Genomic DNA, 21,767 nt, shown 5'->3' on the forward strand with positions numbered 1-21,767 from the left:
AGTTATCTTCCATAATAGTATGTAGGTAACGTGACTACTTACGGTTGACGATTATCTAGGAATAGCTGACCCTCTCTGTTTGCTTGTTTACCATTTGACATTTCGAGTTTATATTTTCTGTGTTCAACTTTCAAGATTGAGAAATACGTAAACAAAGTCGTATGAATGGCAGTAACAGTTTGTCAGTAACAAGTGATGTTGAGAGTTAAACGACATACAAGTTTTATTATTTATGTTTGGGTAATCAGCAAGAATGGGAAAAAGAGCTGGGAAAACTGACGAGTCGTTTCCAAGTCGAACTGAGAACAAAGGAAAAGAAGATTTCAACCGAAGAACAGAAGAGAGCGCTAACTCTCAAACAGCAAAAGGAGAAGCGAGACCTTGAGAAAAACATGACAATAAAACTTGACAGGAAGAAAGAATCTATGACAAGAAAGCTTCTGGAGCAGGAACGTGCAGCAACGGCTGACCTGGTGGACAAACACAGCAAAGAAATGATAAACCTTATTAACCAAAAGCGAGTCGAATTGGAAAGGGTATGTTGGTGTAGCCTGTACATTGTAGTAGTATGCATTTTTTTTGTTGAAGATTATTACTTATTTATGTAAGTCAAGATTTTGAAGAATCGTTCTGAGGTGATTAACCATCTAAATTTAAAATCTACTGTAAAACTACTCACATTCGTTCAGAAACCGTACTTGTGTCGCTCTAATTAAAAACAAACGAAGTGTCCCTTAGATGTTCTAATTGAAACATAGCAGTTTCCCTGGGAATTCAGTGTTATATCATGACTTTCGTATACATCAAAACTTGTTCGTTAACGTAAGGTTAAGAATTAATTAGAATAATGCTAAGTCACCAATAACAACATTCCATCTACGCCTGAATAGATCTTTGTAGGAATGTCCTAACTCCTCTTACTCAAAATTCTTGACATAAAATAATTTGCGTCTTACTTGGGTAAATGTATAAACTTAACTCGTGTTATGTCTGCTGCCCACAAATTTTCTCCAGTATTTGCTTTTGTGGCAGACTTTTGAAAAATAAATCGATCCCGAAGATTTAATCTGAGTGAAGCATACATCCGAAACCTAATAATCTAAAACAACAACAACAACAAAATAGAAGCACATCTTTAAGTAATGTAACCAAAAGAATCTGGATAAACATCACACACATAAAGGTGAAAAAAAAAATCCAAGTTCGGAAGTATTTGTTTGTTTGTTTTGGAATTTCGCACAAAACTACTCGAGGGCTATCTGTGCTAGCCGTCCCTAATTTAGCAGTGTAAGACTAGAAGGAAGTCAGCTAGTCATCACCACCCACCGCCAACTCTTGGGCTACTCTTTTACCAACGAATAATGGGATTGACCGTCACATTATAATGCCCCCATGGCTGAAAGGGCGAGCATGTTTGGCGCGAGCGGGATGCGAACCCGCGACCCTCAGATTACGAGTCGCACGCCTCAACACGCTTGGCCATGCCGGGCCCGTTCAGAAGTAAAACTTAGGTTAACAAGCCACGAAATGTATTAAAGTATGATTTCTGGAAAAACAGATTACAAAATACCAAAGTTACTTATTCAATGTTCATCAGCTTTTGTACATGGGGCCTCAGGATAAGGCAAGAGAAGCACTTGCTCTCCTTACATTTTACAAAAATTGCACAAAATGTAATGTAAACTTAACATCGCAATTAAACTAAATATATATTTTTTTAAATTAGAACTGTAAATTTTTGTTTGCATTTAAGCAAACATAACACAAATTATATCAGTCTGTTGACTTACACTGTAAAGCTGATTCACTACGTAAATGTTTTGTTACCTCCCGGAGGTCCGGCTTGGCCAGGTGGGTTAAGGCGTTCGACTCGTAATCTGAGGATCACGGGTTCGAATCTCCGTCGCACCAAACATGCTCGCCCTTTCAGCCGTGTGGGGGGGGTGTTATAATATGACGGTCAATTCAACTATTTGTTGGTAAAAGAGTAGCCCAAGAGTTGGCGGTGGGTGGTGATGACTAGCCGCCTTCCCTCTTGTCTTACACTGCTAAATTAGGGACGGCTAGCGCATATAGCTCTCGTGTAGCTTTGCGCGAAATTAAAAAAAAACAAAACAAACAAAACATTGTCCCCTCCCCCGGAAAATATTTCTGTAGGGAGTCCGCGTAAGAGTAATGCTGATAACTAGCAAGAAAAATGTAACCTTTTCACCATTGTTAATTTACAGTTTTGTTGTACCGAACGAAGTGATTCATGAACTTAATAACATGTTGTAATAAACTTTATAATCAGGTAATTTCTGTCAGGTTTTACACGTATAACTTGTCGTTCGATGGTTTTCTGACATCAACATTATTTGTATTACTAGTTTTAATGAATTTTAAGCTTAAGAAATATGACTCAAAACATCCCTCTGGTGAGATGTGATAATATTTGTCTGATATATTTAACTTAGGTTTTTAATACTAGGTTTCGTTAAATCTGTAATGCAACAGTTTGAAATTATGGAATTAACTGCTAAATGGAACGACCGTCTTGTTTTATGTAATTTCAAAACATAATATTGAAATTTAGCAAAAATGTCTCGAATGCACACACTTTGTCACAACGCCTGAATCATGAGGAAGATTTATGGTTGTAATATTGTTTCTCAATTTCTAACCTACTCTTGTACCGTTGTTATATTTGTTTAAGCAGTGCAATCCCATATTCACATTTGTTAAGGTTATTGATATTTTCCCTGGGTAGTTTTCATGGAAGCTTACTTTTTACCCTTTCTTTCTACAGAGGGAAAGTATCTACTCTGAGAGAGAGAGCAACATCACAGGGGAGTTAATTCCATACCCCACACACACTCCACCCCCAAGTCCTCCTCAGCTCTCTAAATCTGATATCTATAATGATCCTGTGGTCTTTGCCGAATTGGACCAGGTTGCTATAAACGTACGTACCGTTGGTTTTTAAGCTTCGTAAATATATTAAGCCTACTATAGTTACGTTTTCTTTTCAGTTTTCGCTTTCTTTTTTGTTGACATGGTTAAAAAATTGCAAATTTAACGCATTTTATCAAATCTTTGAAATATAAATGTCAGATAAACTTAAGCTCCTTTTTGTTATGTACTTTTTGCTCTAGGTGGCGCAAGAAGATCAGGTGACTTTCACAGATTTAGTGAGACTTCTTATTGGCCAATGTGTCACTGACGTAGAAAAAGCTAGGTAAAGCAAAAGTTAAAGTTATTACTCACTATATGAAACTAAAGTTTTTATAAATGTATTTTTAACGTAAATTTTGAACATATCCGAATTCCTAGTTGATTGCTTCTGTAAAAGTTTTTTTGATTTGCAAATAGATTTCGCTATAAAAATGACCATATTCTGTATGGAATACATCGGTTATAAAATATATTGCAAGAGTAAATGTATTTGGATTCTTGCAAAGTGGAATGAATATAGCATTTTGACACTATTTATTTGTTTTTTTTCCTGACCTTCTGTTTTATTTCTCTTTCAAAATTTTAAAATCCAAGGTTCGATTCCCCCACGGTGAACAAAACTCAGATGGCATATTGAGTAGCTTTGTGTGAAGATAATAGCAATATAAAAAGGTACTTTGCATTAGAAGATAATAATATACTTATAATTTGGTAATAATTTGTTTGACCACAATCTCCAACTTAGTTTGAAACATGATTGTGTTAATTTTTGTATAACCGTTAATTTATAATAAAATACCCCCCAAAATGCCGTTAATGTTCGCCATGATTTTGTCTAAAGGGCACAATGATTGTGAATTCTAGTTGGTCTTTTAAACAGATAATCGGCATCTGTTTATTTAAAGGAAATAATGAAATGACGTTAAAGTGCACTAGATGGCGATACTGCATTGTTATTTATTACATATACAGCATTTTTATGCTTGCCTTGTTTATTTTCAATGAGTTTAATTTTGACAAATCAATTTTAACAGATCAAACTGATTAGTAAAGGATAGAGAAGTTAGATGAATATTTTGTTTCTGTATATTTTAACAGGAAAGACATCTAATAGCCAAATACAAATTATTTGTCGTGTTTTGATCTTTATTGGGTGTCTCTCCGTTTTCACTCAGCTGCTTCCTGCGCCGTGTTTGAAAAGCTGTGCACGCAGACAAAGCTCAACATTCACTTCTGAAATGACGGTAGAACAGACATGAATAATGTTGATACCAAATTATATTTCACAAGAAGGATATTTTACATTAAATTATGAAAAACTAACAACACTATCATTCACATTTTAAAATATAACGTAACTTAAAGGATAAAAGTGTAGATTTACCGTATGTTATTGTTGAGTGGTTCTTAGCCTAACTGAAATGTTTAACAATTATTTTTTACGGTAGGTGGTATAAATGACTCAAACCTTTGGCTCTTAAGTAAACCAGGAATACAACAACATGATTAAACTTTTTAAAATCCACAAAATAATTTAAATTGATATATTAAGTTAAACTTTTCCGTCACTGGGGGCAGGTACTTTTGTTTGCTCGTGTGCGTGTATACACACATTTGCATATATATTGCAGGTAAACTGGTTGCAGTTGTACGTCTTCCAATTAACTCAAGAGCGCATTTGCAGCTTCGAAACTTGTCAAGAGATGACAGCACCTGCTGAAATATGGATGTTCTTTTTCTAGTCGACATAACGGAAGCGAATAAAGATTGACTCGTATATTCAACAGTTATGTGTTGTCATTTTCATAAAAGGGTTATATTTCGTTTGATTATTTATACATTAATATTTGTCATTGCAAAATGCCCAACAATATATTAACAGAAAGGCAAAGGAATGAGAGAAGCAAAAGTGTGATGAAATATCTCCGGATAAAACTCCAAAATCAAATAAACACTTGTTTGGGCTTCCTTCCTTCCTATATCTTGCAATATAGAGGGCGCTCACATATATATTTATGAAATCATGCAAATTTGGAGTGAGGCACTTCCTGGGTCCTCCAGTGAATTGCTCATACGTAATATAGAAGACTCCTGTTCTAACTGATCTAATTACCATTTTCAAAATTAAAAGAGGGATTTAGGTTGCACCTACAGAAATAATGAATATAAATCTAACGAGCTTATAATTTTATTGTATAGGTCACTAGTAGGGTTGTATTAAAACATGTTCAAAGCAGTTGGGTTTGATTGTAATAGTAGAAAGTAAAGATTATAGAAATGATTTGTGCCCCTGAAAGACGCATTAAAGTTTGGTAGTTTGAATTTCGCGAGAAGGTAGAAGAGAGCTATCTCTGCGATAGCCGTCCCTAATTTTGCAGTGAAAGACTAGAGGGGAAGCATACAGTCAACACCAACCCCGCCAACTCTTGAGCTACTATTTTATCAGCAAATAGTGGGTTGGCCATCGTTCACATGACTGAAAGGGCGAACATGTTTGGTACGATGGCTACTCCAACTCGTGACCCTAAAATTGCGAGTCAAGCATCCTGACCATGCTAGGCCACATGAAGGTAATAAAGAAACAAATATTTTGTGGGGTATAAAGATGTTGTTCATCATTTGACCTTAACTTTCAAGTTCAATATATCTAAACATACATATTAAGTAAAATTGGATCCTCAGATGAGTGTCCGGAAGTGTTTGCTAGTGTTATCCTGTTAACTTTAACCCTAGAACTCCCAAAAGGTTTCAAATACACTCCTTGTGGTTATGGCACTCAACTCTCAATTTAAGAGTCACGAGTTTGAATTCCATCACCGAACATGTTCGTCCCATCAGTTGTGAGGACATTAGAATGTTACGATCAATCTCCATATTCGTTAATAAAAACTAGCCCAAACGTTTGAGGAAGACGGTTTTGACTAGTTGTCTTCCTTCTATACTGTCACTTCAAAATTGGGGACGGTTAGCACAGTTAGCTCTCGAGTAACTCAGCTCCAAATTCAAAACTAACAAATCCAAATGGACCTCGTTGGTTTTCTAACACGTTTCATGTATAAAATTTCTAATTGGTCCATGACGTTGTTAATAACACGGATCCATTCTAGCACGTGAGTAGCACACAAAAATGTAAACAAAGCTGCTAGTGGTGCACCCTGCGTATTTCGTATGACGAATGAATTTGCTCCAATTCCATCTTTTCCTACGTTCTTTACGAGTAACGTTGTAATAGACGAAAACCTAAAATTCAGTGTAGAAAAATGAATTACTGTACTGTCTCACTAGACCAGACTTTTAAAGTAATAGTAACTGCGTGATAGGTTATTTAACTTTTATACTGCATCCATAATAACCAGAATTGAACGTCTGTAGGTCAATTTTTCGATGGATTACCGTGAAGAATTTGAATACCATGATATTTGACGATGACATTAACGCTGATACACCAATGGCAATCTTGCGGGGAATCAAGCATGGAACTGAGAGTTATCACGTGCTCTTCAAGCGCCTATGCAGGTATATATGTTTCCTTTTTATCTCTTTTGAATTTTATGTAAAAATTAAGAAAATTATATGAGATGAATGTGGATCCCCTATCCGTTTATTTAGTAGTTTCAAAACAAATGGTGATTTATTTAGTTAGTTGTGACGAATTCCATCTTCTGTAAGTATTTTGAAGAGAACGTTTCTAACCGTGAACACCAAGGATCTTTATCAGAATGGTAGAAGACGTTGTCTTAGGTAGCATTTAGTTTGTTTGCTCGTTTGTTTGTTGTTAAGTGGAAAGCTGCACAATAGGCTATCTATGCTCTGCCCACTACGGGTATCAAAACCCGCTTTCGAGCGTTGTAAGTCAGCAGACATACAGCTGAGCCACTGGGGGGCAACGCAGCATTTGAAATAATGGTTTTCAAATCTGTAAAACGTCTTTTAAATCGATTGAAACATTTATAATTATTTTGATGAATATAAAGCTAAAATCGAACATTTCTTTGTGAGTATGCATCTAGTGTTTGGGCAAACTGATGTTTGGCATGCATGTTAAATTTTACCAAATGTTGCTCGTGGATGGGGAACACCACACAATTAACTTCCGCTAGGGTGTGGTTTAGTGTTTAACTGTCTAGGTCGTGAATCCGGGGGTTAATGGTTTGCAACCCGTTGCCATAAAAACTCGTTTCACATCTTGAAGCCGTGGGTACGCTATAGGAACTACCAATTCAATTATTATCCACTTCTATACAATTATCTTGTCAGATGAAAGTTAAATAAGGATTGCTAGTGGGTGCTGTTGACTAGCTACCTTACCTAAAGTCTGGCAGTTCAAAATTAGCGACTATTATTCCCAGATAAATCTTTGCGTTGGTTCGCATGAAAATTCTGAAATACATAAATAGGTTTCATCTCTCAAATAAAGTACTCAGTAACCTTAAGAATTTAGCCGATGAGGTCTTGAATATAGAGTAGATCAAATATCATGAATTATTTGGTTTTTGTTGTTGTTATTTAGCTGTGTGCTTCTCCTGAAATTTGGTTAATAAATATTTAATAAAAGTGACTAGTTTGTCATGCATGATAAAATGTAAGCGTTAAAAGTGTTTAGAAAAAAGATCGAACGTCTTGTGACCAAGGTTATACGACAAACGTTTGACGCTGAATGGTCATGAATGGCCATTTTTGTCAACACACCTTGAAATATTGTTACCAAGTGAGAGGGAAGTATATAATAAATAATAATAAATATATAATAAAAGGCCCTGGTTGCTTAATACTTTTGAAATAGTTTTCTATTTTACATACACACCGTCCCTAATTTAGCAGTGTAAGACTAGAGGGCAGGCAGCTTGTCATCACTACCCACCGCCAACTCTTGGGCTACTCTTTTACCAACGAATAGTGGGGTTGACCGTTACATTATAATGCCCCCACGGCTGGGAGGGCGAGCATGTTTGGTGCGGCCGGGATTCGAACCCGCGACCCTCGGATTACGAGTCGAACACCTTAATACGCTTGGCCATGCCGGGCTATTTGAAGGTAAGAAGTGTAGTAAGTCATTATAAATTATGAATAATGCAATCGTTTGATCTTTGTTTGTTAGTAAGCATAAAGATACATATCGGGTTACCGATTGTTTTACCACTTAGCGACCAGGTAGCTGGCGGTTGTTTGAAAGGGTGTGTGTTTTTTTATAGCAAAGCCACATTTGGCTATCTGCTGAGTCCACCGAGGGGATCAAACCCCTGATTTTAGCGTTGTAAATCCGCAGACTTACCGCTGTATCAGCGGGGGACTGTTTGAAGGGAGGTAGAAAAACACTTTTTGAGTTATAAATTTGCATATGTTTTGTTATAGCTATGCTGGTCTCCACTGTGTCGTAATCAAAGGTTATTCGAAGAGCGCCGGTTATCAACCAGGTGTACTATTTGAAGACACCAGTTTCCGAAATTCCTGGAATGCTGTTTACGTTGCTGGAGCGTGGCGTTTTGTTCAATGTAACTGGGGTGCGCGCCATCTGGTGAACGCTAAAGAAGTTCCCAAACCAGGTAGCAAGAGCAAAGAAGATTCTTTACGATACGAATATGACGACCATTATTTTCTAACGGATCCTAAGGAGTTTATTTATGAATTCTTTCCTCTGCAAACGGAATGGCAGTTATTAAAAAGACCAATTAGCCTAAGAGAATTCGAAGCTCTTCCTTTCGTGCGGTCGCTGTTCTTCCGATACGGTCTGTACATGCCTGATGAAGAAACAAAGGCAGTATTATACACTGATAGCAGTGGCGCCATTACGGTTCGAATTGGAATGCCGTACCATATGTCATCGAGCCTGATATTTCACTACAACTTAAAATTCTTTGATAGTGACATCACCACGTATGATGGTGTAAGTCTCAAGAGATTTGTCATGCAGTCCGTTGTGGACAACGTTGTATCGTTCAGAGTACACGCCCCTTGTAGTGGTGCCTTTTTGCTGGATATTTTTGCTAATGCTGTCACTCCCCAAGAGTATCTTACTGGAGAACCAATGAAATTCAAGAGCGTTTGCAAGTTTAAAATTGTCTGTGAAGATCTTCAAACGGTGATGGTCCCCTTACCAGACTGTGCAAGCGGGGAATGGGGACCCATGAAGGCGATTAGATTGTTTGGTCTTATTCCTCTCACCCATGATGACGCTTTGATCTTTTCTGCCCGTGATTTGGAGATCCAGTTTCGAATGTCGCGTCCTCTTACGGATTTTATAGCAACTCTTCATAAAAATGGAACGGAGGAGAAGACACTGTCTAAATACGTGTCTCATACAATAGACGGCGAAATGGTTACCTTCTTTGTGACCTTTCCAGAGGAAGGCCAATATGGCATGGACATTTACACGCGGGAGATGACCTCCAGCTCTTCAAGTTCTGATAAACACTTGCTGACTCATTGCTGTAAATATCTGATCAACAGCAGGCGCTAATATTTACAGAACAGTTTCATCACAGCTCCAAAAACAAGAAAAGATAAAAAAAAAACGAAACAAGAGAATATTTTTTATTTTGTAGTACCCCATCTAACTTGTATTCAAACTTCAACAACTGACAAGCAAAATTATTACTTACCCTATATCTAATTTTATTTTGAAAAATTTATTTTGAAATGACATAAGAAACACAATTTCTTAAATTTATCGAGTTAAGATTTATAATATTTAACTCTGAAAAAACCACTTGTTTTGACTTATTTTTGTTTACCATTGAATGTTACTTTATATGTATCTAAGAGAGAAATTATTATATACGCTAAAATGCTTTGCTTGTTTTAAATTAATGCTTAATTAATTAATTATTTAAATTAATGCTCAACTGAAAAAAAAAAGAAAACAGTCCAAGAAAACTTCGGGAAAATCTTGGGAAATAGGCCTAGTATATATATATATTTGTAATAATTCAAATAATCATCGAATGACGTTAAATAATCTTTTATAACGTTCTCTGTTTTGTTTCATTTAACATGAGACAACCTTTAAGTTTTAACATATAATTTTTAGTCCTAATGTAATGTAAAAAGAATTTGCATATGATGCCAGTTTGCAAATATGTTACATAAAATAGTAATACTACAAAGTTACCGAACAAACTTACATTATAAAACGACCAATAAATTAAGGAGAAGTTGTTCAAGTATTACTGCTTACACGTGTATTTTATTGTTAATGTCTGTTCGTTTGTATACTGAGGATATCTGTGTTATTTATATGAAATTTATATGGATTTCTGTACAGTTCGGTTAAAATACAAATGTTCAAGTTTTGACGTAATCTAGGTAAAATTCTGGTGATGACAGAAACTGTTATTAAACAGACTTGTTACAACTTTTGTACATTTTTAAATAATGAATTAAGTACAATTATTATGTTAAAAGAAATGTCGGAAAACCGAGCACTGGCTTACTGTTACAGTATACTAACTTGTTTGATTAAAAATAAAGTATTTTCCACTCTAATCGGGTTGAGCAAACTCTTTCTATCATCACAATAAAATGGTTAGTTAATACATTTAATAACTTTTATTTCCAGAATGTCTGTGGGATAACAAAAGTAAACTTATTACAAAGTTACAGTTCTGATAGTCAGTTTATTTTTTTTTTCCTTTAACGCCACACATGACATGAGATCACTTATCAGTTTTACGGAAGTCAAAGGTTATGGACAGTTTTTTTTACACTTCGATCAGTTTATGAAAGACAGATTTACAAGCAAAAGTTTATGACAAGTTTTCAGTTTAAACAATAAGTTTCGGTCTTGAAGACGAAAGACTTTCGAAACGTCGTTCCCTGCAACTGTGTCTCCACAACAGGCAGTTGCCGTCCTTTCTACAAAGTTTCAACAGAAGCTTTATTTGTTTTATAACAATTCTAAAAGTATGAACCGAAACTTATTGTTTAAACTGAAAAATTGCACTAAACTTTTGCTTGTAAATCTGCCTTTCATAAACTGATCGAAGTGTAAAACAATTGTCCATAACCTTTGACTTCTATAAAACTGATAAGTTTTCAAGACTTGAAGACCAAAGGCGGAAGACTTTCGAAACGTCGTCCTCTACACTTGTGTCTCCACAACAGGCAGTTGCTGTCCATTCTACAAAGGTTCACAATGAGTACTCTGCCTAAACAATCTGTCAAAGCTCCTTATTGTCTTCTTGTAATACGCTATCTAACCAAATACCTCAATGTCGCCTGTAGTCCAAAATATGGTACACCGAGGTCAAGAGCTCTGTGTGAACTTAGTTTAAAGAGCCCTAATAATGTTTTCTGGAGAGCACTTTTATTTTCCAACATATCCGCACAAACACAAACAATCCACTCTGACCACTGGTAATATCTGGCACTGTTACCAAAGTATCTTCTCGTCCATGGCTATCATGAGGAAGAAGTAATAGCAATGTTTAACAACGATTTCTATATCTAAGTCTCTGACATCACTGTCTTCCAGTGTTTTATCTTGTTAATGATTAGCTTTCCAGATCTTTCGTTAATAACGTCACGATAGTCTGAGTAAATCACCCAGAACTAAGCGTTGCGTCTAACTTAGTTCTTCTAAGAGGGTCGTCTCTAAGCCTGCCAAGAACAGACTTTTCTTCAATTTGATTGTTTTTTGTTTGTTTTTTGAATTTCGCGTAAAACTACGCGAGAACTAACTGCGCTAGCCATCCCTAATTTGGCAGTGTAAGACTAGAGGGAAGGCAGCTAGTCATTATCACCCACCGCCAACTCTTGTCATACTCTTTTACTAACGAATAGTGAGATTGACCGTCACATTATAACACCCCCACGACTGAAAGGGCGAGCATGTTTGGTGCGACCGGGATTCGAATCCGCGACCCTCAGATTACGAGTCGAACGCTTAACCCACCTGGCCATATCGGGCCCACTTCAGTTTGAAGTAAAGTTTTAAATCCAAAATATCTTTTGTCACTACTTCAAACATTGTACCTCTGCGCATTTTCTTCTTTGTGTTGTCTATCGACAAGTTCTGTCTGCGCAGCAGAAAGTTTATTTAATTACATAATCTGAATAAAACATTCCACCAGGAAGCTACAAAAATGACAACTGGGGCTAAAATTTCGATTTTTTTAATTCTTTCATTCAAGACAGGCCCTGCATGGCCAGGTGGGTTAAGGCGTTCGAATCATCATCTGAGGGTCGCGGGTTCGAATTACTGTCACACCAAACATGCTCGCCCTTTCAGCCGTGGGGGCGTTATAATGTGACGGTCAATCCCACTATTCGTTGGTAAAAGAGTAGCCCAAGAGTTGGCGGTGAATGGTGATGACTAGCTGCCTTTCCTCTAGTCTTACGCTGCTAAATTGGGGATGGCTGACGCAGATAGCCCTCGTGTAGCTTTGCGCGAAATTTAAAAATAAATCATTAAAGACAAATGTTAAGGAAATTATATCAGATGAAAAATTTTAAGTCTGAACATATATAGTTCTACTTTGAGAAAATACGTGGGGATACATCGCACGTACTTTTTCAAAGGTTAATGTCAAGATGTCGTACATTTATATTCTGATTCAGACAGTACGTGATCACGCAACGGACATTACAGAATTAGTTCACATATTTACTGGGAGTAACAGTTGCCGTAAATTACTTGTAAAGAAATATCTCACGATTTTTCGTATTGCTGTCCCTCTCACACTGTGTACACGTCGCAGGTTTTTTGCTGGCGCTGTTATTTATCAATGTTATTGAACTCTCTACATCTTATCTCTTTAAGTTATGCCCGTCTCATTTTCGAAGGCGACTTGGGGTTCAGTTTTAGCCACAGGCAGCAGAGACTGTTAATTGTTTTATCTTTTGGAATTTCGTGCAAAGCTACTCAAGAACTATCTGCGCTAGCCGTTCCTAATTTAGCAGTGTAAGACTAGAGGGAAGGCAGATAATCATCACCACCCACCGCCAACTCTTGGGCTACTCGTTTGCCAACGAATAGTGAGATTGACCGTCACATTATAACGCCCCCACGGCTGAAAGATCGAACATGTTTAGTGTGACAGGGATTCGAATCCGCGACCTTCAGTTAAGGAGTCGATTGCCTTAACCATCTGGCCATGCTAGGCCAGCAGAGACGGAGGTTTGTTGGTGTGCAACGGGCCATTTTCCACCCACTTTTAATAACAGAAGGGATAATTTTTTGACGAAACGTTTATGCTTGAACAATGTTGTAATTTCCCGTTAAGGAAGACAAATAATCTCCAAATATATTTAATACTAGATGTACTTCCGCAAGGTCCCCCAAAATGTTCTGTTTAAAAAGTAAATAAAACCAAAATTACGAGTAACAAATAATATTATTTCTTGTTTTTCAAGTTCTTATATCATGCTGTGTTGTAGCCTACACAGTGATTCATGGCAGGCGCACATTTTACTGACGTCACGATAGTACAAAACGTTACGTTAAATGTTCCTTACGTGACGTTATATTTTAGTGTCTACTGACTGACTCACAGACAACACAGATGGTTGAAACAGATGATCCCTTCAGGCGGCCTTCGATCGCCTTGCGGGGAAACAATGTCCATATAAGGTCCTTCTTTTTGTTTAGGGACAATTCCAGTTTTTGGATTTTTTTCGACTGGATTTGTTTTAAAATTCTTGATACGATTTCTCATCTGTGCTTTATTTCTTTGACATTCTGATTTTGATCACATCTATTTATGACTCTTATTTTCTTGTGTTTCTTCTTCTTTCGCAACAATTTGAGAGAAGCTTTTAATTTGTCTGACATTAAAGTTCCTCTCTCGGGACATTCAGTCACTTTCAAGTGTAAAAGTCTTCAAATAAAAACTGAAATTGAAAGCCAAGGATAACTCCCTTCCCCATTTGCGATGTGTACACATCTTTTACGAAAGCATAATGCTGGCGTATTTGCTTTCAGAAGAAATCTGCATTGGTGCTAACAACGTGAATTAAAAAACATGTGTTGGAAGCATTGATACTAGCTGTCATTGCTGAAATAGAACCCTAGTAAACAAACTGTAGTCCATCATGGGTCTAAGAAAGAAACAAGTATTACCTCATTTCTCCTAGAAGCTACAGCTTAATATACTTTCTATTCGCACTGTGCTAACTAGGCGATTGCACTGAATAACACAACAACAACAACAAAAGCATAATGTGCAGTATTTCGCAATGCATATTTTTTATGACACAGATCAAAATAAATTACTAATACTTACCTTCATCGAACAAAATCAAGAGTAGAAACTGCAATAATATAAACAGGTTCGATTAACATCTGCATATCTTGATTTCAACGGTTGAATAAAACAATTTAATTGTGGATTGGATGTTTGTTACGTACAAATTATATATATACAGTATATATCAATATATACTGTATTGATTGGATGATTGGATGCATTGTCACGTGTTAGAAATAAAAGGAATCCATTGATGTCAATATTGATAGCTATGACATAAACTCGTGAAGTTGCTGTCGTGTGCGTTGAAGAATTGACAATTAAATTTCAAAAGAAAATGTTAAGATAATTCTAAGAAGAAGATGTTAAATCAATATTTCTCGTTATATCGTTAAACAATTTCGTTCTCTAAGCTTTCATTCCATCTAGATCTTGGACAAACAAGTCAAAACGTAAACGTAGGAGAATTATATGGATCGACATCCAGTAATCAAAGTTATACGTATGTATAAAGTTCTATAAGTTTTACCTCAGGTGGTTGACTTTTAGATCAATACGAGTAGGAAACAAGATTATAAGATTAACACATTTCTGTTACAACTTTACACAAGTTTCGTTCAGTGTGTTTAATATATAGATTAACGCTTGTAAGTAACAGGTTTGGTGAATTGGCGAAGGTGACAAAGAAAATATAAATCCTGTAATGTTAAGAGAGAAGTATCCCGACTAAGTCTATTGGTGGACAGAAATTAAGCTAGATGGTTGTTTGGTAGACATTTAAGTGTGAAGTCGGAAGTGAATAACCACCGTATTTCCCAAATGAGAAGTTGACGAGTGAGCAGAAAAGTAGGCCTAGTGAAAATATGATTATCCTCTGATATAGAACCTCATCAGAAGTTTCCTTCACCCATTCCTCTGAATTAGAAACTTAAAATGATAGTGAATGATCTTTTAATTAACAATCTCGTTTCAGAATCCATGCAGCTCCCCAGTGGCTTTGCGGTAAGCTTATAGCGTTAAAAACTAGGCTTCGATACCTCTGGTGGGCACAGTACAGATAGCCTATTGTGTAGCTTTTTGCTTCACTGCAACCAACCTGTGGTGGACAGAGTGCAGGTAGTCTATTATGTAGTTTGCCAGTAATTTAATTATTTTTACACCCCTGTAAGTTATCAAGTTTTTAACAACAATTCAGTAGATATATACGACGTACTTTGCTCACCACAGGGATAAAGACCCAATATTTAACGTTATAAGCTTTCAGACTTACCGCTAAACCACCAGAGGTCATATACACTGCAGAATGAATAAGAAAAAACTCACGTAGTAGTCCTTACCAATGGTTATTATGGAATGTAAAACGTATCACTGTTTCCACAATCAGGTTATTTTAAAGACTTAGTTCGTTATATACAGTAAGAATCTTCAAATAATAATTTGCTGTTAACCAATAAGAACCAGTTAGTATGTTTTACGTGTAGACGTTATGATTTAGTAGGTGTCCAGTTTAACTTTGGTTCTGAAACGAAACAGTAACGTTCAACACATTGGATAAACTGGATAATCACGGCAGTACTAGTGTGAAACGAAAACAAAACGATAACGTTCCACCTAATGGATTCTATGGATCATCATGGTAGTATTAATGTGAGGCGGAAATAATTTAGTCTTTAATAAAATGTAATAAGTTAATTAATTTAACAACAAATAATAAGCATAGTATGTTACATTGTAGTTTATTTAATTAGAAAGAAAGCATGTTTTAAAAAACAGCAACAAGTTATGGATTCATACATTTATTTGTCATTTACTGCTATCTGTTGTGAGCTCTTTCAATATTGAGAAGTCAAAACGTTTGATAGCACAAAATAACATACTTTCAATACAAGGATTTGAAATAGAGTACACACCCTTGTTAAAATTAATTGAAACAAGACGGAAAATTACGATTTTTTTAATTTTTTGCGTTTTATTTCTAAGAATCCAAATATTACTCACAAATTAATACATGATATGACTGCCTTTATTTTTCAGAAGATCATTAATCCGCTTTGGCATCGAGACTGCAATCTTTACTAATTTTTGGATCGCGGTACCACACCCAAATTATGGCCTAAATTAGTTTATCTTTTGTAGTACAGTCTTTTCTCCGAAGTCTTTCTTTACAAATCGCTTAAAGATTTTCAATAGGATTTAAGTCCGAAGAGTTTCCAGGCCAGTCCAGCACCTTTATTCGCGTTGTAGTCATAAAATTCTTCACAAGTTTCGATGTGTGACACGGAGCCAGATCTTGCTGAAAAATGCCAGATTCATCTGGAAATCTCTTTTTCAATTCTGGAACAACTCTTCTCTGCAAAACTTTGATGTACTGTGGTCCTCGCATCATAACTTCTACGATATATAAGCCTCCGACGCCATAGTGGCTAAAAAAGCCCCAAAACATCTTCTTCAAGGGATGTTTTACGAACTGATTGATGTGAGATTTTCCAAGTTTCTCACCTGAAGATCTGCGAACATGCAGACTTCTTTGACCCTGTACGAAAAAATGAGTCTAGCCAATGAATAACAACTTCCTCCATTGTTCTTGCGTCCAGTTCTTGTATTTCAGACCCCATTGATACAGTTTTTTCTTCATTGAGTTGTTAAAAAGCTGTTTTTGATTGGTCTCCTTGCCCTTCTAACGCAATTTCGAATAATGTAATATTCCTCAAAATTTCGTCATATATCCCAAAAATAGATCGACCGTACTGCAAAACCCAGCTAATGACGCGGTATGTGTGTAAAAATGACTATTAAGGGAAATCAGCGGGCCCAACGAGCCTACACCGGCCGCCATGCTGAAAATATTGTAAAATGACCATTTGTTTCAATTAATTTGCACAAGGGTGTAATTGATAAAACATTTAGTGCTTAACATTGTGCCGCCATCTATTAGCAGTATTTAGAAACTTATACAGACATGGTAACGTTTGTTTGTTCAAAAGTTAAGCACAAGGTTACACACTGGGCGATCTGTACTCTGTCTACCACGGGTATCGAAACACGATTTCAAGCGTTACAGGTCCGCAAACATACCGTTGTGCCTTTGTAGGGCCACGCTAACGTCCTTCAACTTCTTTTTGATAAAGATACGATATAGATATCACATCAATTGTAACTTGACATGTTGCAAGAAAGTACGATAATACACAGTGATAAGACATGCAGAATAGCAACCATTGCTGGTGCCTAGTTCTATTCTTGTGAAGTATTCAAACACAAAGTGAAAGAGCAACGCAGAGTTATTCCACGGCTTAACACTGTCCAACCATATAATATTGGTTTGTTTTCAATTTAGCGCAAAGCTACTCGAGGGTTATCTACGCTAGCCGTCCATAATTTAGCAGTGTAAGGCTAGAGGAAAGGCAGCTAGTCATCACCACTCACCGCCAACTCTTTGGCTACTCTCTTACCAACGAATAGTGGAATTGACCGTCACATTATAACGCCATCACGGCTGAAAGGGTGAGCATGTTTGGTGTGACGGGAATTCGAAGCCGCGACCCTCAGATTGCGAGTCGAGTGTCTTAACCACCTGGCCATGTATCTTATGGTAATAATGATGCTTATAACATCTGCCATTTTAGAAATGAAACATAATAATTTGTTGTAAGGCTTCTCGAGTTAAGTAGAACAATTACAAATAACTGGCAGGTGGGACAACGGTAAGTCTATGAATTTAGAATGCGAACCTTCGGCGTTCGATTCCTTGTGGCAAACACAGCAGATTGACAAACATGGCCTTAAATGGTCAACAAACAAACAATTATAAAGAGTCCGGGGCCTGGCATGACCTAGCGCGTAAGGCGTGCGACTCGTAATCCGAGGGTCGCGGGTTCGCGCCCGCGTCGCGCCAAACATGCTCGCCCTCCCAGCGGTGGGGGCGTTATAATGTGACGGTCAATCCCATTATTCGTTGGTAAGAGAGTAGCCAAAGAGTTGGCGGTGGGTGGTGATGACTAGCTGCCTTTTCTCTAGTCTTACACTGCTAAATTAGGGATGGCTAGCACAGATAGACCTCGAGTAGCTTTGTGCGAAATTCCAAAAACAACGACATAAAGAGTCCGAAGAATAATCAACCTACTGGGTGAATTTTAATTTGTAGCAATATTTTCATAACAACATTAGCAATTTCCCTGAAATCATTTGAAATGTCATATTTCAATTATATTTGGATAATTACGTATACCATATACGGTAATTCTTTTAGTAAAATAACCTAGTATACTTTGGGTATATAATCCAAATGTTTTCGTTCTACGGTGGGACAGCATGGTAATTTTTTGGATTTACAGCGATAAAATCAGGAGTTCGATTCCTTTTGATGGACACAGAGGATAAACCGGTGTTGCTTTTCCTTTAGAAAACTACACAAAAAAAAGGGTTTTCTTTAAATACATTCGTTTCTGTGGAAAATAAAATTGCTTTAGATTTACCATTCTATTTTGTTTGTTTTTTCATAGTTTTTGTTTAAGTTTGTGAAATACTGGAACAGTTTGTCACGTTTTACATTCTATGATTTGCAAATATTCACCGAATAAAGGAATGAAAAACAGAGATGGCTTTTTTGGTAAGTATATATTAGTATAGGAAAATGTCTGGCCTAGATCGCATGGGTCATTAGTGCCGAGCAAGGTTCTCACTTATGTCGTCCCAAGAAACAGGCCTAAAGAAAGAAACAACTTTCATTTGTAGCGATTGAAACGAGAACAGAACTTGGCATTATTGTGCAGTCATCCGTGTACTCATCTGTGTTGTGAAAGAAAATTTAAACCCGCTAGAAATGGAACAGAGAAAACGACACGGACTTTATACACCAAACGGTTTATGGGAAAGAAGTATTAGGTTGAGGAATAATTCTTGAGCGTTTTTAAATAATTTCATTCAAGCATTACATGCAAGACTATACAATACTTCAATGCATGAACACATTACACCCAAAACATTTATTATGATACTTTATTTCATGTAATACCTAGGTATATAGTATGCATTGTTTTAAACGAAATTGCAAGAAATTAAATGCGAAAAGCAGATGGTGTCGAAAATGCTCGATTTTGTCCACTTGACAGTCCATTTAATGAGCTGAAAATAAAAGCAAAAATTAAAGACATATGAAAATCAAACACACCATCTATTAGAGCAAAAAATTATCTACCAAATGACATGAAATATTTTGCGAAAGCGTTTCATTTATGAATACATTTTGTTAACTTGAAAAAACGCTCACGAATTATTCCTCAACCCAATACATATAAATAGAATTTGTATTAATGTAAAGACCTTATTTCAGACGTGTTTTAAGTGTCTCAATAACACTTTTTTTTATTAAATTTAACGAACCATTCTTTTAACACTAACGAGCCATCACGATTGTGAAAATAGTGACACACACATTGAAAAAGTTTGTCTGTTTTTTAAATTTCGCACAAAGCCACTCGAGAGCTATCCGCGTTAGCCGTCCCTAATTTAGCAGTGTAAGACTAGAGGGACGGCAACTAGTCATCACCACCCACCGCTAACTCTTGGGATACTCTTTTACCAACGAACAGTAGGATTGATCATAACATTATAACGCCCCCACGGCTAAAAGGACGAGCATGTTTGGTGTGACGGGGATTCAAACCCGTGACCCTCGGATTACAAGTCGAGTGCTTTGACCACCTGGCCATGCCGAGCCCATCTTTTGTTAACATATTCTTTCTACATCAACCAAAAATAATTGCAATTATCACTATTTTTAGTGTTGTATGTGAGCACTGAGAAATTTTAAAAAATGTATTAGGTTCAGCTTTGAATCCATAGAAATGCTTGTTAAAAACATATAAATCTTTGTAATATAATCACAAATGTTAAAAATACAGTCTTGTTGAAACGAGGCATTTAATAAGGTAGAAGTCTAAAAACATTATTAATAATATTTTACTTATTTGGAAAGCACAGTTTGTGTCATTTCGTTATTCGCACCAGTTAGGTAAGTTTAAAAACTGCAACTAAATTATTTGATTTTGCATACTTGCTACTTGCATGTTCTGGGAATTATTTATGACATCTTACAATAGAGGGCGCTTTTAATACCGTTATATGAATTCAAGGTTATTCATTTAGCTCAAAGCTGAGCAATGGATTGTCTGCCTACGAAGAGTGTCGAAAGCTTATTTGTAGCGCCGTAGGCCAGTAGACTTATTGCTGAGAAAGTAGGAGGGATATATTTGCTGGATGGAAAATATGGGCTCTGTCGACCGCAGGGAACGATACCTGGGATTTCAAAGTTGCATGCCCATAAACTTACCATCAGCCTATTTGAGGACTGAGGACTCTGTCTACAAATCATGAATTCACATATTAATTGGATTAGGGAATGTTTATATTGAGGAGTTTCGTGATACTTGTTTCAGTTATGAGGAAGATAAAAATATAATTTATTTACAAACAGACCTGGGTTTTTAATTCTAGTTATATTATTCTAAAATCGAATGAGAATTAGATTCATCAAACAGAACAAAAGTTGTGAACACTTCCTATCATGTAAGATACTGTGTATAATTTGTGATGCTCTTTATTTCGTGAAGAAGAAAATCACAGAGAAGCTTGGTTTGAATTTCGCGCAAAGCTATTCAAGAGCTATCTGCGCTAGCCGTCCCTAATTTAGCAGTGTAAGACTAGTTATTACCATCCACCGCCAACTCTTTGGCTACTGTTTTACCAATGAATAGTTAAATTGACCGTCACATTATAACGCCCCCACCGCTGAAAGGACTAGCACGTTTGTTGTGACGTGGATTCGAACTCACGGATTACGAGTCGAGTTCCATAACCACCTGGCCATGCCGGGCTTCACAGAGAAGAGATATATAATGGATTTAAGGCTTGCGTTATTTTGTTACGTTGGTACTTCATGTTTAATAAGCAAAAGTGTTTGGAATAAGGTTTGTTCTTTTTTGTAAAATGTTACGTAACTGAAAAAGAAAATATTTATAGAAAATGATGTTCTTATTATTGCTGAGATTCACATAGTCTGAAGGTAAGCATTTTCAACCCTAGTGTGTGTGTGTGTTTGTGTGTTTTTTATAGCAAAGCCACGTCGGGCTATCTGCTTTGTACGCCGAGGGTTAAAACACTACATAGTGTAAGCTTGGTTAAACATTTTTTAAACAAACGAGCCAAAACTATCTTTTTTCATATTACTTAGGGTTAAAAAAAAAACACCTTAACAACGAGTAAATGTCATAAACCTAAAACTTTCAGTTAAAAATTGCGTTCACAAATTTTTATTATTTATTACAACACTACTAAGACCATTTTTAACTGTTGGTATTTGCAATCTCCCAGACCCGGTATGGCCAGATGGTTAAGGCACTCGACTCGCAATCCGAAGGTCGTGGGTTGGAATCCCTGCCACACCAAATATGCTCGCTCTTTTGGGCTTAGAGGTTTTATGGAGTTACGGTCAATCCCACTATTCTTTGGTAAAAGAGTAGTCCAAGAGTTAGCGGTGGATGGTGATGAATAACTGCCTTCCCTCTAGTTTTACACTGCAAGTTCGCATCCCCGTCGTGCCAAACGTGCTCGCCCTTTCAGCCGTGAGGGCGTTATAATGTGACGGTCAAT

General features: G+C 36.6%; 1 protein-coding gene across 1 annotated transcript in view; it reads left to right on the forward strand.

Moving 5' to 3' along the window:
* Positions 1–10,413, forward strand: part of LOC143229394 (hillarin-like) — a 35,849-nt gene extending 25,436 nt beyond the window's left edge. The window contains exons 3-7 of the mRNA XM_076461674.1: positions 249–536; positions 2,789–2,944; positions 3,135–3,217; positions 6,307–6,450; positions 8,287–10,413. Of these exons, the coding sequence (XP_076317789.1) occupies positions 249–536; positions 2,789–2,944; positions 3,135–3,217; positions 6,307–6,450; positions 8,287–9,391 (1,776 nt within the window). The 3' untranslated portion in view covers positions 9,392–10,413. The remainder of the gene's footprint in view (positions 1–248; positions 537–2,788; positions 2,945–3,134; positions 3,218–6,306; positions 6,451–8,286) is intronic.
* The last annotated feature ends 11,354 nt before the right edge of the window (positions 10,414–21,767 follow it).

The sequence above is a fragment of the Tachypleus tridentatus genome, chromosome 1 (assembly GCF_004210375.1).
Source record: "Tachypleus tridentatus isolate NWPU-2018 chromosome 1, ASM421037v1, whole genome shotgun sequence".
NCBI lineage: Eukaryota > Metazoa > Arthropoda > Merostomata > Xiphosura > Limulidae > Tachypleus > Tachypleus tridentatus.